This window comes from Aspergillus aculeatus (genome assembly GCF_001890905.1).
Source record: "Aspergillus aculeatus ATCC 16872 unplaced genomic scaffold ASPACscaffold_3, whole genome shotgun sequence".
Taxonomy (NCBI): domain Eukaryota; kingdom Fungi; phylum Ascomycota; class Eurotiomycetes; order Eurotiales; family Aspergillaceae; genus Aspergillus; species Aspergillus aculeatus.
The window spans coordinates 1,643,088-1,658,710 of NW_017962978.1; the positions used below are offsets into that span (position 1 = coordinate 1,643,088).

Below are 15,623 nucleotides of genomic sequence, written 5' to 3' on the forward strand. Positions count from 1 at the left end.
AGGTTCTTATGGAGCGTGTATCAGTTTTGGGTGTCCTGACACATAGACCCAGTTGAGGCTTGAAGTTGAAGTCATACCGTAGAGCTCGTTCCAGAACTTCATGTCTTTGTATACGTTGTTAAACCTGAGCAAACATTTCTGCTTGGGAATATCCGTCATTCGTCCGTTGACAAAAACATGCTGACGGCTTTATTGACTTCGATCTGGGGTACCGCTGTGTAGGTAGAACTGGTTTCGACGTTCTCAACAGAAGGACTTTTGCAGGCGGGTTTTATTTTTGCCTTTAGGAATCATTTGGCAAAGTGAACTGTGCTTCATCTAGAGCTGGAGATGCACCACTGAAGTGCCAACTGAGTGAGAGTTCACGCCATTCAGCGATCAATGAAAGTGCTTAACTTGATATTGACCGTGATGGTACCCGCAGCCTTTGAGGAATATCTGCCGGAAGTCAAAGCCTCGACTGCTAGATCCAATCGTATACTTCAACCCATAGCAACAGAAGAACGCGCGTATTCGCTTTAAAAGACAAGAGCTTGGAGTATATTGTAGCGGAAAAAGTGCTTGTTTTGACCGGAAACACAGCGGCTATTTTTTCCTGCAAACACGAAGGCCGGATCCCGGCGAAAGCTTGTCCTCGGCCCAACCACTGCAGTGCAGTTGTCGGCATTCCCATCGCGGCTAGACTATCCCCGTCGTACTCCGTCCCTCCTCCGTAACTCGCGAGACACCGCGATATTAACCACGAACCCATCACATCATCCCGCCTTGGGAAAATGAGGAGAGCAAGGTTTGAGCCAGTGACTGCTCGTCTTTCTAATTGTCTTATCTGTGCAAATTCCATCACGTTATCACCTTCCTTGACGATCGCTAGCATTGTCGGCACTAAGCGGCCAACAATCCCGTTTGTGTATTAGCCCGGAGAATTCTCCACAGCTTAGGGACCTATCGCTTCCGGCCGGAACTGAGCATCAAATGCTACCTGATCCTGTCTTCATGTCCATCGCTGTGTCTACCGTCTGATCCAGCCGCACCCTTGCCAATCGAATGCTTTCTTTCCCATATCGCCCACTGCACCTAGTGTAATCAAACCAACCCGGAGATAGAATTTGGTACGGCGTAAGCAGTACATATCCCCGACGCTGCAAGGTCCGGTGCCTGAAAACAATCGGCAACGGTGAGGAGATAGCCGAGCACCATGCAAGGTCCCATTCTGCCTCTGCCTGCCAGAAGTCTTGCAAGCTATCAGAAGAACCAGTTAGTCTGTCCACGCTTCTCCACTTGGTCATATGCGGCCCTCTCAAGTCAAGGCATCGATTGAAGCTTTCTCCGAACCTAAATGGCTCCACACGATGACCGTATCAAATAGCTCATCACCCTATCTTGCTTGATAGGTAGTACAGCTTGAGTGACATAAATACCCCTCTTTCTCTTGCTCAGACTCAAGAACAGCCGAGCAAGTTTTTGTCCCAAGGCTGCATCCCACATTACACTACCCAGTATGCTGTTCCGTAGTCTACTGTCAACGGCTGTCCTAGCCGCCTCATTATGCGCGGACCATGCATCTGCTGGTAAACTTGGCCGGTTCGCTCAAAGATCTCGCGACGCCAAACCGGCCAAGCGCGCAGCGGAGCTTGCGAAGAGGTCTCACTCGACCCCTGTTGAGGACTATCGGTTCTACAACAACGCTACGCAGGGTATGGAGCCCGGCGCAATGATCAAAGAACAGAGCTGACTTGGGTCTCAGCCTTCCGTGTGAAGAGTCTCCCTGATGTTCATTACGACATCGGTGAGACATACTCTGGATTGATCCCCATCGAGAAGGACGATCCGTCAAGAGCACTTTTCTTTGTCTTCCAACCTACCGTCGGTGCGCCTGTGGATGAGGTCACCATTTGGTTGAATGGCGGCCCTGGGTGTTCGTCTCTGGTTAGTTCCTGGCCTTATTATTGTTTGCATAGATGCACTACTGATGCGTTTACAGGAGGGCTTTCTCCAAGAGAATGGACGGTTCACTTGGCAGCCTGGAACATACTTGCCGGTTGAGAACCAATACTCATGGGTAAACCTGACTAACGTGCTGTGGTAAGTTGCCATCTCTGATATCCCACCAGAGGCACCTGAGCTAAGCCAGCCGTTTAGGGTCGACCAACCTGTCGGCACGGGCTTCTCTGTTGGCACCCCGACTGCAGTGTCGGAGGAGGAGATCGCACAGGACTTCATTAAGTTCTTCAAGAACTGGCAGCAGACCTTCGGCATCAGAAACTTCAAGATCTACGTGACTGGCGAGAGCTATGCAGGCCGCTATGTCCCTTATATCTCGGCTGCCATGCTGGACGAGAAGAACACGGAGTACTTTGACCTGAAGGGTGAGTGCCTCCAAGAAGTTCGAGAACGAACCCGTTTGACTGATTACCCCAAATGCAGGAGCATTGACCTACGACCCTGTCATCGGACAGTTCGACTATGTTCAGACCGACGCCCCGGTCGTGCCCTTCGTTCAGGACAACAAGGTCCTCTTCAACTTCAACGCCAGTTTCCTTGCCGAGCTGGAGCAGCTCCACGAGTCGTGCGGCTACAAAGCCTTCATCGACGAGTACCTCACCTTCCCCGCCAGCGGGGTGCAGCCCCCGAAGAGCATGAACTACTCGGGCGACTGTGACCTCTGGGACCTGATCAACGACGAGGTCCTGGGCAACAACCCCTGCTTCAACCCGTACGCGATCAACGAGAACTGCCCCATCGTCTGGGACGTGCTGGGCTTCCCGACCGAGGTCGAGTACACCCCGCCGGGGGCGACGGTGTACTTCGACCGGTCGGACGTGAAGCGCGCCCTGCACGCCCCGGCCAACATCACCTGGTCCGAGTGCTCGAACGAGAGCGTCTTCGTGGGCGTGGGCGGCCCCGAGGGCGAGGGCGACCTGTCCGCCAACCCGATCGAGCACGTCCTGCCGCAGGTCATCGAGGCCACCAACCGCGTGCTCATCGCCAACGGCGACTTCGACATGGTCATCCTCACCCAGGGCACCCTGCTGTCCATCCAGAACATGACCTGGAACGGCAAGCTGGGCTTCGAGACCGAGCCCGCCACCCCGATCAACATCGAGCTCCCGGACCTCCAGTGGGACCCCATCCTGGGCGGCGCCACCGGCGGCCAGGGCGACATGGGCATCCAGCACTACGAGCGCGGCCTGATGTGGGCGGAGACCTACCAGAGCGGCCACATGCAGCCGCAGTACCAGCCCCGTGTGTCGTACCGACACCTGCAGTGGCTGTTAGGGAGAATCGATAAGCTGTGAGGCATCCGCCGGAAACTTGAACCCCTAGTCCATCCTGTATAGCTAGTATATATATGATCTGAACCTCATCAATGTACACGATAAAACAAATGAGAATCTGATATCGTCCAGAAGGATCTTTTTTCCAGAAAAGTCCACATCCTCCCGGGACGATCCCGTCACAGCCCTCCAGTCCAAGCGCCTAGGCTAGGTCAAACATTCGGGATATACGTCGACTTACCCCTTTAGGTAAAGAAACACATACGCGCAGCCATTTCCCCACGGACAGACCCCTGCCCTACAGTAAAGTCCTGCCCAGTGAAACAAGCTTAATCGACTTGGGACCACGAACCCCTCTCCGATCCAGCAGTAAACAACACCCCGTCTGCGATATCATATTGACATTGAAACCCGAATAGGGAAAAGCCCGTATCACTCCTAAGTCCCTATCGCCCATGTATCTTCCAGAAGGAGTAATATCCAGCCACATCCCAGAGAACAGGCCCCGAGACCGATAATCCGTAATCAGTATTAAACAACAGCGAGCTAGCACCACTACCACCACCACCGAAACAGGCAATCTATTCCTGGCGAAGCTCACGGCATCACGTTGAAGCTACGCCACAGCACCGCACTCCTACCACAAAAGTGCCGGGGGCAGTACCTTAGCCCTTGTAAAGCCCCGAGGAATAGCTATTGTAGTTTCGGATCATTGTGGCCGCCTGGTTAAGCACAGAGGTTTTGGTTCTGCAAGTACCGTCCATCCTGGATGGGTTTGGGCTTTGCTTCTTATGGGTTGCTGGTTAATGACGTGTGGCTGACTGGCTGTCTTTGCAGGTACTCATGTACCTACTAGATAGTAGTGTTGATGAATATGGTGATGGTGATGGACGATAATGTGGAATGGGTTTTTGTATTGCAATCTATGGTTGATGGACATGGTAATGGATGATAACTATTCAACGGTGTGAGCTAAGTGGTTGGCTAAGTCTGACAGTCGCAGTAAAGTACAGTGCCCGATGTACGTTGTCTGACAGGTACAGGGCCAAAGTACTCAGTGCACTGCATCAACTACCGAGTCACTGACTTATGCTTGTGGCAAGTGCTTACGCTGCTCTGCTTATATACTGTAGCCCAGCACAGCACTGGAAATCGACTAGCGCTGTTTTACTCATACTACCTTAGTGTCGCTCCATAACGTATACAGACTAGTCTTATTCATCTTACGGATAATGGCGAGATTGAAAATTCTCTTCGTTGTTATGCATAGGGACCCTCATATCAGACCATGAATACAACTCATTGTTGGCGGAACAGTCCTGGCGCGGATCATGCCATTGGTAGGTGGATCTTAGCGGAAGGGGGGGAATCCCTATATTCAGTAGAGACGGCTGAGGGTCTGAAAAGATCTCGGAGGGTAAATCTGGGCCGATTTTTACTCATGTATTGAGACTAATCTTGGAGGAAGAAAAGAGGCTGAAACTGAATGACGGTGGCTTACGATAACTAGCTGATTCGCTACTGTATACCTACTCATAGTGGTCTACGGTTACTATGCTCGGGCTCATGTAGCTGACTGGGACAAATCTTCTCTTCCCCCTTCACCCCGGTTCATCTGAGAAATAAACAGAACACATGGGAGCCGAAATTGCACAACGTAAGTCGCAGTCTCGAACAGATTGCGACTCGTGTCCTAGTCCGACATCAGTACGCTAACAGGTCGGGGGAACACATCTTACCCCATACCTCGGGATGTCTTTTGCCCCCCAAGACGGTCCTTTCTGGTTGAGAATGAAAGCTCCATCCGGATTGGCTGGGACCAAGGTATGGCAGTGCCGAGCGAAGTCGAAGAGAAGACCATGGCGAAACAGGCTAAGGGGTCCCTAATCATACTAGACTAGGAGATGCTCGACTTTGGCCCCATCACCATTGGGATTCGGGACGGGTAAATGAGTCCCGGGCCACTTCGGCGGAAAAAGTACCGTCATTGGTCAGGGCGAGACAACGTTTCCCGTCGCTCACTCAACGGATTGCAGGAGTGACTGGAGCAAAGACATTATGCAATATTGTCCAGACTCGTCTCTTCTGTTTCTCTGTTCGGTCGTGGGGCAGGATTGGTGCATTATGACAATTGACTTGAGGGTAGGGGTAGTAGCGGAGGCTCCGGGCTGAGGCATCATGGCTCAAGACGGATGCGGACATGACGAATCGGACCATGACGAAAGGCTGCATCAACATCGAGCCTAAGCCTGCTTGGGAATCCAGCCTCGTGTCGACAGGGTCAGACAAATTGAAATTGTTGACTCGTCGCTGAACTCTTGGCTTAAAAAAGCTCAGTTGGTGCGGGTGGTCGTTCGCATGTGTCCTGTAGATCGTGCACACTTCAGTTGCTTGTCAGATACGCCTGCTGTTCCTTACCTCGTTACCTTGACAGCAAGTATGCGAACCACCCCCTCCCATCCTAATTCCGAGAAGACAATTGCCCCCGCCATGAAGTTAGATCCCAACCGAATCTCGTCGAAAGACCGTGAGCCGACGAAGTTTGGGCAGCGGTAGAATTTGGACAAGCGATTTCGCGGCACCTTCCGAATGTTTTCGAGACATGGGCTTCGGTACCGACGCTGTCACCAGATGGGGTAATTTTACCTCCATGTGATTACCGGTTCTGGATTAGTGCCACCGTGTCTTCGATGACGTAGAGGCCAGGTCAATCTTGGCACGTGGGATTTTTTTCTGGCCCATCTCTTTTCCTTTCAGCTGGTTGATCAATCGCAAGATAGAAATGCGGTAAACCCTGCCTGAACCCCGTTCATGGTCATCACGAGACCCGAGACCCAAGACCCGATGGGCACAGGGCTGGCAACCTGGCACAATCTGAATCAGCGATGCAAGCGATTCATGAGCATGTTCAACGTGTGGTGGATCGTCTTTCCCTGAGGCGGAGCCCGAGGATGGCCGGAGAGTCGGAGGAGACCCAGCCAGCCGCCCAAAGAAGCTTAAGGTCGCTTCCCAGTTCGATTATTTCAGTTGCGACGCCAGGCTCCAGGAAACATTGTGAGCCAGCGGAGTGAGCCACAACGGCAAAGAATGGGTCGCCATGATGGGGTGGCTGTTCCCGTTCGTGGACCCTCCTCCAGTTGACCATGAACTTTCAAAAGATGCATAATGATGGTGGGATGAAGGAGAGGAAGGGAAGTAATAACTATTTCTGTACAATGTTGTCAGTTCTTGCCCTTTTAGTACAAACATCATTGATAGGACCCCAGTGACCTAATCTGCAAGATAAGGAAGAGGCGACTCATTATCAATGGAGTTCTCCTGTCCTGTCTGATTGTTCCTGTTCCCTTTCCATCCATTCCTTTGCAGTGCTGCTTTTAGCGGGCCGTTCTGCAGCCAGCCCAATGCCAAGTCCACTAAAAGCCCCCACCTCCACACCACTTTCGTCTTTTTGGCCAATGAGCATTCAACCAAAAAAGGAGTCGGCGTCGGCCGGCGTGATCTGGGCTGAGCCTATCAAAGCTTCCGCGCCATTCTCCATTCACTCCGCTCCCGGCTACCCTTCACTACTAACCAAGTGCATGTGCTACTACTACTATTACTACTACTACTGCTACTACTACTGTATGTACAATCCCTCAATGTGGCTTGTGAACAACCACCATCCCTTGCAACTGCCCGATTTTATTGTTACTCACTGCCTGCTATTCAAAGAAGCTCAGAGGATCTTGTTGCAACAGAGATTTTCGGCTGGTCGCCTGGAATTGAGCAGCCAATGCTAGAGAATCTGATAATCCTGGGTGACACCGAAAAACTTTTCTCTGCCTTTTGCAATCTTGATGCTGACAGACTTGCTCCACGCTGACTGGCTCATCGGCTGCATAACGACCCATTGTTGTCTTTTGCCCCTCCAGTCCAATGGTCTCTCTACCTATCGATAGCGTACTAGCGTAAAAAAAAAGAAAGTGTAGGGAAAGAAGAGAAGTAGAAGCAAGATGAGGGACAATGCCATCACTCGTTGCTCCTTCTCTGTTGCTGTTTCCTCGACTCCCAAACCGTATATAGACTGCGAATTATTCTCTGTACCCTGCAATCTTTTCTCTTTTTCTCTTCCCTACCACCTCACGGCCCTACCCTCTCTCCTCCTCCTCTTCCTCTTCCTCTTCCTCTTTTCCCACCTTTCCTCCATTGCTAGTGGTTCCTCTCCTTCCTCTCCGCCCCTCCCCCGCAATCCCACCCATCCCTCCTTCCTTCCTATTTCATCCATTTATACCACGGCACCAGCAGTGAAGACGCCCGCCTACTGTTGCGGTAATTGTCTCATCGCCATCAGAAAGCTTCAATTTCACCTGCTTTCCCCGCTCATCCCAAATCTCCCCAAGAGGTTCAGTCTCCCTGTCTGTGACCTCAGCCTTTCCCCCCAGGTTCTCTCGTCCTGTCATATCAGGTCATTGGACTACCGGTTTTTCCAATTTCCTCGCCCCCTGGGCTATCAACATACCATTTACTTCTTCTTGGCCATTTTCAATCATCGCTTGAGCAGTTCTGCTGTACTCTTCGTCACTGGCAGCGACATAGGACCGACTGACCCCATCATTTCCCTCGCGCCAACTACCGCGTGTCCCAGTCCCTCGCGCCACAAACAATACCATTGCGCCTCCCACTTGACCCTTGCGACAATCCGCTTCGTTAGCTTCTTCCCATTCGCGCTCTATCGTCCCGATTCCCAGCCTAGCACCTGCGTCCTGTGCGACTTGAGAAGTAGAACGAATCTCTCCCCTGCCCTCGGTGACTGCAGCCCATTCTACACGGTAGACGAGCCCTCGACAGCGCTTCCTCGGTCCCACAACCGGTCATTAACCCTCGAAATTGACCCGAATTCCAAGCACCATCGTTCCCCGAGCGACAATGCCCTTCGGAATCAACCCCTTCAAAAACCACGACCACAGCGACTTCGCTGGGGTCGTGATCCCTCTCGATCAGGCCCCAATGCGCTCGAGACCCGACGCCCAGACAGCCAAACAAACGGGCGATACTGATGACAAGACTGATGAAAAGAGCCTTGACAGAGCTCCCTCCGAGGAAGCTGGGTTTGGATCCCTCCACAACTACGATCATATGACCATCGAAGCCCTCCGCGCTGAGATTGAGGCCGATCTGGTTGCCACGGGGCAGGACTCTGTCTATGACCGTACGTTACATAGCATTATCCTTCGCGCTAAGAAGTGGCTCCATAACAATCATTCTTCTTATTCGTGTCGATGAGCGAAGGCAAAGCTAAATTATATATGCAGGCAAAGCAAAGGTCATCAACAGAGCCATCCAGGATATTGGCATGGGCCGGTATCAGTGGGAGCTTTTTGCTATGTGCGGCTTCGGTTGGCTTGCAGACAAGTAAGTAGCAAAACGCTTCCCTCTCGCAGTGATCGTGTTGCTGACGCCGGGCCGCTAGTCTCTGGTTACAGGTAAGAGACCAAAGATGGTACCATCCAATGTCTATCATACTAACCTTTCAAGGGCATTGCTCTAACCCTAACACCGATTGCGGAGGAATTTGGAGTTTCCTCCACGCGGGTGCGATTCACCACCTGTGCTCTGTTCTTGGGTCTGTGCATTGGTGCTTCATTCTGGGGTATCGCTTCTGATATAGTTGGACGCCGTCTCGCCTTCAACACGACGCTTTTCTTGTGCAGTGTCTTTGGTGTGGCCGCTGGTGGCGGTCCGAACTGGATTGGGTATGTTATGGCTTTCATGTCTAAAGATAATCAACGATTGATGCTAATCGTTCAGGACTTGTGCCCTCTATTCTTGCTTGGGTCTTGGTGTTGGTGGTAACCTACCCGTCGATGGAGCTTTATTTTTGGAATTCTTGCCTTTTGCTTCCGGAAACATGTTGACCATGCTGAGTGTCTGGTGGCCTGTCGGTCAGCTGATCTCCAGTCTGCTCGCCTGGGCTTTGATTCCCAACTTCAGCTGTGACAGCGGTCTTCCTTCGTGCGGTGACGTCGCAAGTGGGGTCGCTTGCTGCAGCAAGCAGGACAACATGGGCTGGAGATACTTCGTCTTCACCATTGGTGGCTTGACCTTCCTCATGTTTATCTGCCGTTTCTTCCTCTTCCACCTCTACGAATCGCCCAAGTTCCTGCTGGGCCGTGGTCGCCAGGCTGACGCCGTTGCTTCTGTCTACGGCATTGCTCACAAGAACAAGACCAAGACGTGGCTCACCGAGGAAATCCTGAACGAGATCGGCGGTTATCAACAGGAGGCTCAGAAGGAGAAGCTCAGCTCAACCGAGATCGTGAAGAGATATCTTTCCAAGTTCTCTTTCGACCACATTGCCCCGCTCTTTGCCACAAAGAAGCTTGCTATGAGCAGTACGTATTAGCCATTTCAAGTGTAGCTCGTGTGCTTGCTAACATTTCGCCTTAGCTATTCTGCTCTGGTTCTGCTGGACTACCATTGGAATGGGCTATCCCCTCTTCAATGCCTTCCTTCCCCAGTATCTGGCCAACAATGGAAGTGATGGCTCCAGCTCCACTTACATCGCTTATCGGAACTACGCCATCACGTCCGTTGTCGGCGTCCCTGGTTCCATTCTAGCCTGCTATACCGTGGAGATCAAGTACGTCGGTCGCAAAGGAACGATGTGCATCGCGACTCTGATCACCGGCGTCCTGCTCTTCTGTTTCACTGCCTCCACCGACTCGAACGTCCAGCTCGTCTGCTCCTGTCTGGAGGCATTCTTCCAGAACATCATGTACGGTGTTTTGTACGCGTACACTCCGGAGGTCTTCCCGGCCCCCAACCGCGGCACTGCCACGGGTATCTCCTCCTGTCTCAACCGGATTGCCGGTCTCTGTGCTCCCCTGGTCGCCATTTACGGCGGTTCCGCCAGCCCTGATGCCCCCATCTACGCATCGGGTGCATTGATTCTGGCTGCGTTCCTTGCCATGTGCCTGCTGCCCATCGAGACTATGGGCCGGCAAGTCATGTAGAAAACCCACCCTGAAAAAGGAAAACGGCGTCACCCGTGCCTTCTCGATGGGAACCTCATGTCCTCATGTTTATAACCCTGTGTTTGTTGACGATGCAGCATTGATCTGACTCATGATTGATACCATTTTTGTACGATTTGTTTTTGTTGGTTTCTTGGGCGATGTTTTGTGATCCGTGCACAAAGGTGAGGTATGGGTTCGCATGCATCGGTTGGATGTTTTTTATTTTTCCCTGTGATTATGATGTCTGATGGATGGAGCGAAGGCTCCGCTTATACATACTTTAGACTTTTGTGTATAGAATCATGATAGAATACAGAAACCCCCCCAACCCTAAAATGGCATTCTTACGTTACACAACACAAAACCCCCACGACCTTTACATAGCAGATTTTACACACCATTTTGAGTCAAGTGCGGAGTAATATCCAAATACATTCATCTATCATACAACACACATGCCGATCATCAGGTCACTTCATTTACAGACCAAAAATAGGAAAATTCAAGAGAGAAAATTGACGGCAAGTCGGTACTAGTAATCTACGTACCAAAACGCACCTTCTACGCACAAAATTCGTCAAGGAACAAGGCAATCATGTCGAAGACAGCAATGGAAAGGGAGCGAAGGGCAAGAAAGAAGAGGGGAGGAAAGAAACGGTGTAAACCATAAAGTCCAGACATCATTGTTCCTGCGCAGGTATATGTTCATGGACGAGTTGCATCAAGATATATGACATGACAAGATCCAGGGGGGGAAGAGGTTTAAGTGAAGAAGGGGGGGGGGCAGGAGATGTATATGGTTCGATCATGCGAAGAGAGGAGGGCGCATATATCCATCCGTAGTGTAAGTCCGGCTGGCAATCCCGACGAAGAAGGTAGGAAGGTAGAAATGATATGTGTAAAGTGTGGGGAAAAGAAGAAGAAAGGTACCGTATGTTGGGTTGAAAATGGAAGGGAAACTGAAACTTATCAACGCAAAGAGGTAGAACACGCACAAGAAGTTTTATCATAAATGAAAACATAGTAGAAAGTCGAAGAAGAGAAAAAAATAAAAAAGGAACACCCTGAGAAATGCGACCGATTGATTATAAACCACCCAGAGGAAATCAATCCCATTCACCAAGCCAGAGAAACATTGTCACCGTATGCACTGAACTCATAAAAATAGGAACTCGTAGCCCGAAGGCTGTCTCGATTCGTTAAGGACGTGACCTCGGATCGTCGAAAGAAAATTAAGCAACAGGCTGGTGGCGTCGACCGCGTTTCTCTAGGAGAGTTGCATTATCCAGGTTCAGCTCGAAGGGCTCCCGCGCGCCTCGGGCAATGCTCTGCCTTGCAGCGGCGGCCACCTTGGCACTGTGTTGCCCGTAACCTTGTTGCTGTCGGGGTTGATGGGCTTGTCGTGCTTGCGCGGCATGGCTGGGAGCACCACTCAAGTTTGTAGATCGCAATTTCGCCTCCATGGCAGCGACATCACCAGCCTGCTGTGAGGACTTGGGAATCTTGGAAGGGGCAAAATCTTCGCGCTGGACGGGTTGATAGTTGATCTCATCCGGCTCATCGTAGTCTTCGTTCAGAGGGTTCAGCGCCGACCGGAAGTTCGTCGAGGGATTGGCCCCACGATAACCTTGACGGAAGTTCTTGCGACGTTTGCCCTCCTCTTCTTGTCTGTGCACGGCATAACCAACATCGAAGACCTCGCGCAAATTGATCGCTCCAGGAGAACGGAAGTCCATGGGGCGTTCCATACCAGCCGATGGTTGGTCGCCGAGGCGGGCACTGATCGGAGCGAATGGCGCTTGGTCGGCCGCAATTGCATCCAAGGGCTGTCCCTGCTTGCGGGTAGTAAGAGGCGTTGCAAGTGGAGGAGCATCCGCAGCAGCTTCAGTAGCTTCATCGGTGCCACGGATCCAGGGATGGGCAAGGAACTGCTTGATGGTATAGCGCTTCTCCGGATCCACCGTCAGAAGATGAGAGATCAGATCCTGGGCGGACTTGGAAATATCGTCCCACCACGGCGATAAGAAGGTGTATTGACCACGAGCAACCTTTTCAGTCAGGATCTGAATGCTCTCGTCGTAGAACGGCGGGAAACCACAGAGGAGAGTGTAGAGAACGCAACCCAGGGCCCACATATCGACACTCTTGGAGTACCGCTCATCTTTGACGATCTCAGGGGCAGTGTATCCGACTGTTCCACATGGCGTCATGGTTTGGCTGTCCCAGATAACCTTCGACAACCCAAAATCGGCGATCTTGATCAAGCCAATACCACCAGCACCTGTTCCAGGTATAAACTCGCCCTCGTCGACCTTGTCTTCGTCACCGGGCTGGCGAGGTTTGGGGTGCTTGCTCGGGATGAATTCTGTCGGGTAGAAGAGAAGGTTTTCGGGTTTGATATCACTATGACTTCAGTTAGTGTCTTTCGATCATAGAACATATGTTTCTAAATCTCGTACCGATGCACAACTCCGGAAGTCTCGTGGAGATACTCAATTGCCTGGGCGACCTGCACAATAACATGGCGACTGAGCTCTTCACTAAAGTAGGTCAATCTCACGATTTGATGGAACAGCTCGCCACCGGGGCAGAGTTCGAGGATGATATAGTAGTATTGACGTGACTCGGAGAAACTGATCAGCTTGACGATATTGGGGTGATCGAGATTGCGCATGATCTGCACTTCTTTCAGGATGTTGGCACGCTATAACAAGGTCAGTTACTCTGGTTTGTAACACAATGGGTGGCAGCTATAGCAAACGACGCGGAGCGGAACGTTGCAGAGCAGGTGTGAGCGATAGACAGGGATGCCCGATGAATGGATGATGTTATCTAGTGTTTGCGCACCTCCGTAGCTTTGGGTTTCTTTCTGATCCCCGGATGCAGATGGGCGGCAGTCTAGTAGAAAGACATTGGCCAAATGATTCAAAAGATGACAGAGCACAGAACAAAGAACCAAGAAAGAAATCGAGAGAAAGCAGGAAGCGACTGGCAAAAGAGCAAAGAAGATAGCTAGCGGTCCTACCTGGTTGCTGTTCATTTCAAACTTGCGCACCACCTTGATGGCGACTTCCCCGAACTCGCCGGTGGTGTCCTTGGCGCGATAGACGTTGCTAAAGGCGCCATCCCCCATCTTCTCCATCAAGATCCAGCGCTCAAGACCCGGGTATTTAGGCATCTTGTTCCGACTACTCTTCTCTTCGGCGATGATCTGCTCGATCTCGAGTTCGCGAGCGCGCCTAGACTGTGACGAGTCGGAGTTCCGCTGAGAAGGCTGGGCGTTTCCGTTGCCTAGTTTGCTGTCAATGGCGTCGAGGTTGCCGGCAGCGGCGGGATAGGAGCCCTGTGGTTGACGTTGTTGTTCGGCATGGATGGGCGAAACATTGGTGGTGGGTTCGGCATGCGGCGTCACCAGGCGGGCTTGCTTGCCATGACGTATGAAATTTTTGAGATTCTGTATGGTACTCATAGTGCTGAGTAAGGGGGGGGGCAAGGGCGTGGAAAATAAAATGAGATCAAAATGGGAACGGAGAGGGAAGGGAAGGAGAAGGAAAGGTTGGAGGTAAGGTAAGGTAGCAGCAGAGCAGCAGTAGCCGGAAACAAAAGGTGATGATGAAATAGGATTTGAAAAGAGACTGTCAACCAGGAATGGTGCGGCTGTCGTCCGGAAACTCTTTTCTGTCTAGGGTTTCCCTGTCTTGAATAATTTGTCCTCTAATTATTACTTGTTGTGTTTGTGCTCAACAAGGTCTGAGTGTTGAATGTTAGTTGTGTGATTGAAAGAGGGTGAGGAGAGAGAGATTAGAAAGTGGTGGAAGTGATAATGATGACGATAGGGAAATGGGTCGGGAGTCAAGAAGACATGAGATGGACACAGAGAATAGCAAGAGGGGATGACAGGTCCAAGACAGTTGGGAATGGGATTGGAAAAAGAAAAGAAAACAGAGATCGAAGGAAAAAATGCAGGTGGGGAGGGGGAGATTTACCAGGTGATTAAATGCGCCGTGCAGAAGAAGAAAAAGGTGTGCGCGGATGACGGTGGTGGTGGTGGTGATGATGAGTGGGGGGGGGGGGGAGGGGCTAATGATTATCGTAGGGGAAAGACAAAAGAGGTATGAGATAATTTTAATTTAAGGCTGGGCTGATGGAAGGCAACACAGAAGGCGAGAGAAGAAGGCCGTCCAAAGCAGTTTCAGTACCTGAAAGAGGAATTCTAAACGTCTTGCAGCCTGAGAGAGGAGAACGACGAAGGGAGATAGTGGGGAATGGGCCGATACAGTTTCAATAATGTCTTTTAGATTGTTGTTGTGGGAGGGAGAGAGTCAGAATACGGAGGAGCAGGAAGAGGAAGCAGAAGAAGAGGATGAGGGAAAATGAAACAATGCGATGGAAATGAGGATATAAAGTCTAATTCGATCCAGTGCTCCGTAAGCACAACGCCATGGCTTTTTCTTGGTGAGGCAAAGATGTTAGCAGCTGATGAGCTGAAGCAGAAAAAAAAGAGCAAACCAATACGTACATCATCAACGAGAGGAGCAGCAGCAGCATAAACTGACAGTGACAGTGACAGTAACAGAGAGATAGGAGGGAAACAGCGGACAGCGTCATCATCAGCTACCATCAATACCACGCAATACAATGTCCATACCTGAGTGATACACTCCCATCCATACCCAATGCCCCAGTTGGACCCAACTTCTTCGATCAAAATTACCGCCTGACCGAAAACCACAAACAAGATGACGTCGAGGGCTCCCGGAGTATGGTGGCTGAGTCAGCCGCCCAGGGCATGCATCGCATCCCCTCTTGGAGGTCTGGAGGTGATTCCTAACTAAGGCTGGCTCTGTTTGTCGCTTCTTCTTTCCTCGGATCTTTCGTCGTCGCCCTCCTCCTCCTCCTCCTCCTCCTCCTCCTCCTCCTCCTCCTCCTCCTCATTCATTCATTCTCCCCTCCTCCACTAACGGGCAAGTGACGGAACTCAGCGTCATCTCTCGTCATGTTCCCTTCGCGATCGTCGCGACCGTGGTTCTTTCTACTGTTTGGTCTCAACAGAAATAAGATGTCATAGCTCCGCATCTCCGCAATCCTACACAATAGGTTGAACTACAGGTACTCTTCATATAACCCGGGAACGAACAGCCCCAGTCGTTGTCTAGATCTTGATCTGATCCACCATTCACACACGAAGAAGATCCCTGAAACAAGAGATGGCAGATGGATGTCATGGTGATAACGCATGGCGGCTGGAGACAGTAACTAGACTCATCCGAGTACTTAAGAGATCGAATCTTGCTGGCTACCCTTTGCCCCTTGTCTTTCCCCATGTGTCTTCTCTCTACCAATATCATGGGTT

General features: G+C 51.2%; 3 protein-coding genes across 3 annotated transcripts; 2 read left to right on the forward strand and 1 right to left on the reverse strand.

Annotated features, from left to right (window-relative positions):
- Positions 1–1,498: 1,498 nt before the first annotated feature.
- sxa2 (putative pheromone processing carboxypeptidase (Sxa2)) lies at positions 1,499–3,296 on the forward strand (the record flags this gene model as incomplete). The annotated part of the gene is made up of 5 exons (XM_020203307.1): positions 1,499–1,694; positions 1,745–1,926; positions 1,982–2,082; positions 2,140–2,366; positions 2,425–3,296. 5 exons carry the CDS (start codon positions 1,499–1,501, stop codon positions 3,294–3,296), a joined length of 1,578 nt encoding a protein of 525 aa, XP_020059424.1.
- A 4,864-nt stretch (positions 3,297–8,160) lies between these two features.
- ASPACDRAFT_76158 (putative sugar transporter) lies at positions 8,161–10,591 on the forward strand. The gene is made up of 6 exons (XM_020204654.1): positions 8,161–8,463; positions 8,567–8,666; positions 8,725–8,737; positions 8,790–9,007; positions 9,063–9,646; positions 9,702–10,591. Exons 1-6 carry the CDS (start codon positions 8,181–8,183, stop codon positions 10,265–10,267), a joined length of 1,764 nt encoding a protein of 587 aa, XP_020059425.1. The 5' UTR covers positions 8,161–8,180; the 3' UTR covers positions 10,268–10,591.
- Positions 10,592–11,018: 427 nt separating this feature from the next.
- ASPACDRAFT_76159 (serine/threonine-protein kinase) lies at positions 11,019–13,779 on the reverse strand. Its single transcript, XM_020204655.1, has 3 exons — positions 13,296–13,779; positions 12,730–12,974; positions 11,019–12,673 (listed from the first exon to the last, which is right to left on the reverse strand). Exons 1-3 carry the CDS (start codon positions 13,737–13,739, stop codon positions 11,503–11,505), a joined length of 1,860 nt encoding a protein of 619 aa, XP_020059426.1. The 5' UTR covers positions 13,740–13,779; the 3' UTR covers positions 11,019–11,502.
- Positions 13,780–15,623: the final 1,844 nt, after the last annotated feature.

Bases quoted from the DNA above. Each gene is read 5' to 3' on its own strand.
- ASPACDRAFT_76158 (XM_020204654.1), top strand. From the start codon at position 8,181: ATGCCCTTCGGAATCAACCCCTTCAAAAACCACGACCACAGCGACTTC. The intron at 9,008-9,062 runs GTATGTTATGGC...CTAATCGTTCAG, and splicing joins GGCGGTCCGAACTGGATTGG to GACTTGTGCCCTCTATTCTT. The intron at 9,647-9,701 runs GTACGTATTAGC...ATTTCGCCTTAG, and splicing joins AAAGAAGCTTGCTATGAGCA to CTATTCTGCTCTGGTTCTGC.
- ASPACDRAFT_76159 (XM_020204655.1), bottom strand. From the start codon at position 13,739: ATGAGTACCATACAGAATCTCAAAAATTTCATACGTCATGGCAAGCAA. The intron at 12,975-13,295 runs GTAGGACCGCTA...ACCTTGTTATAG, and splicing joins TTGAAATGAACAGCAACCAG to CGTGCCAACATCCTGAAAGA. The intron at 12,674-12,729 runs GTACGAGATTTA...CTGAAGTCATAG, and splicing joins ACTTCCGGAGTTGTGCATCG to TGATATCAAACCCGAAAACC.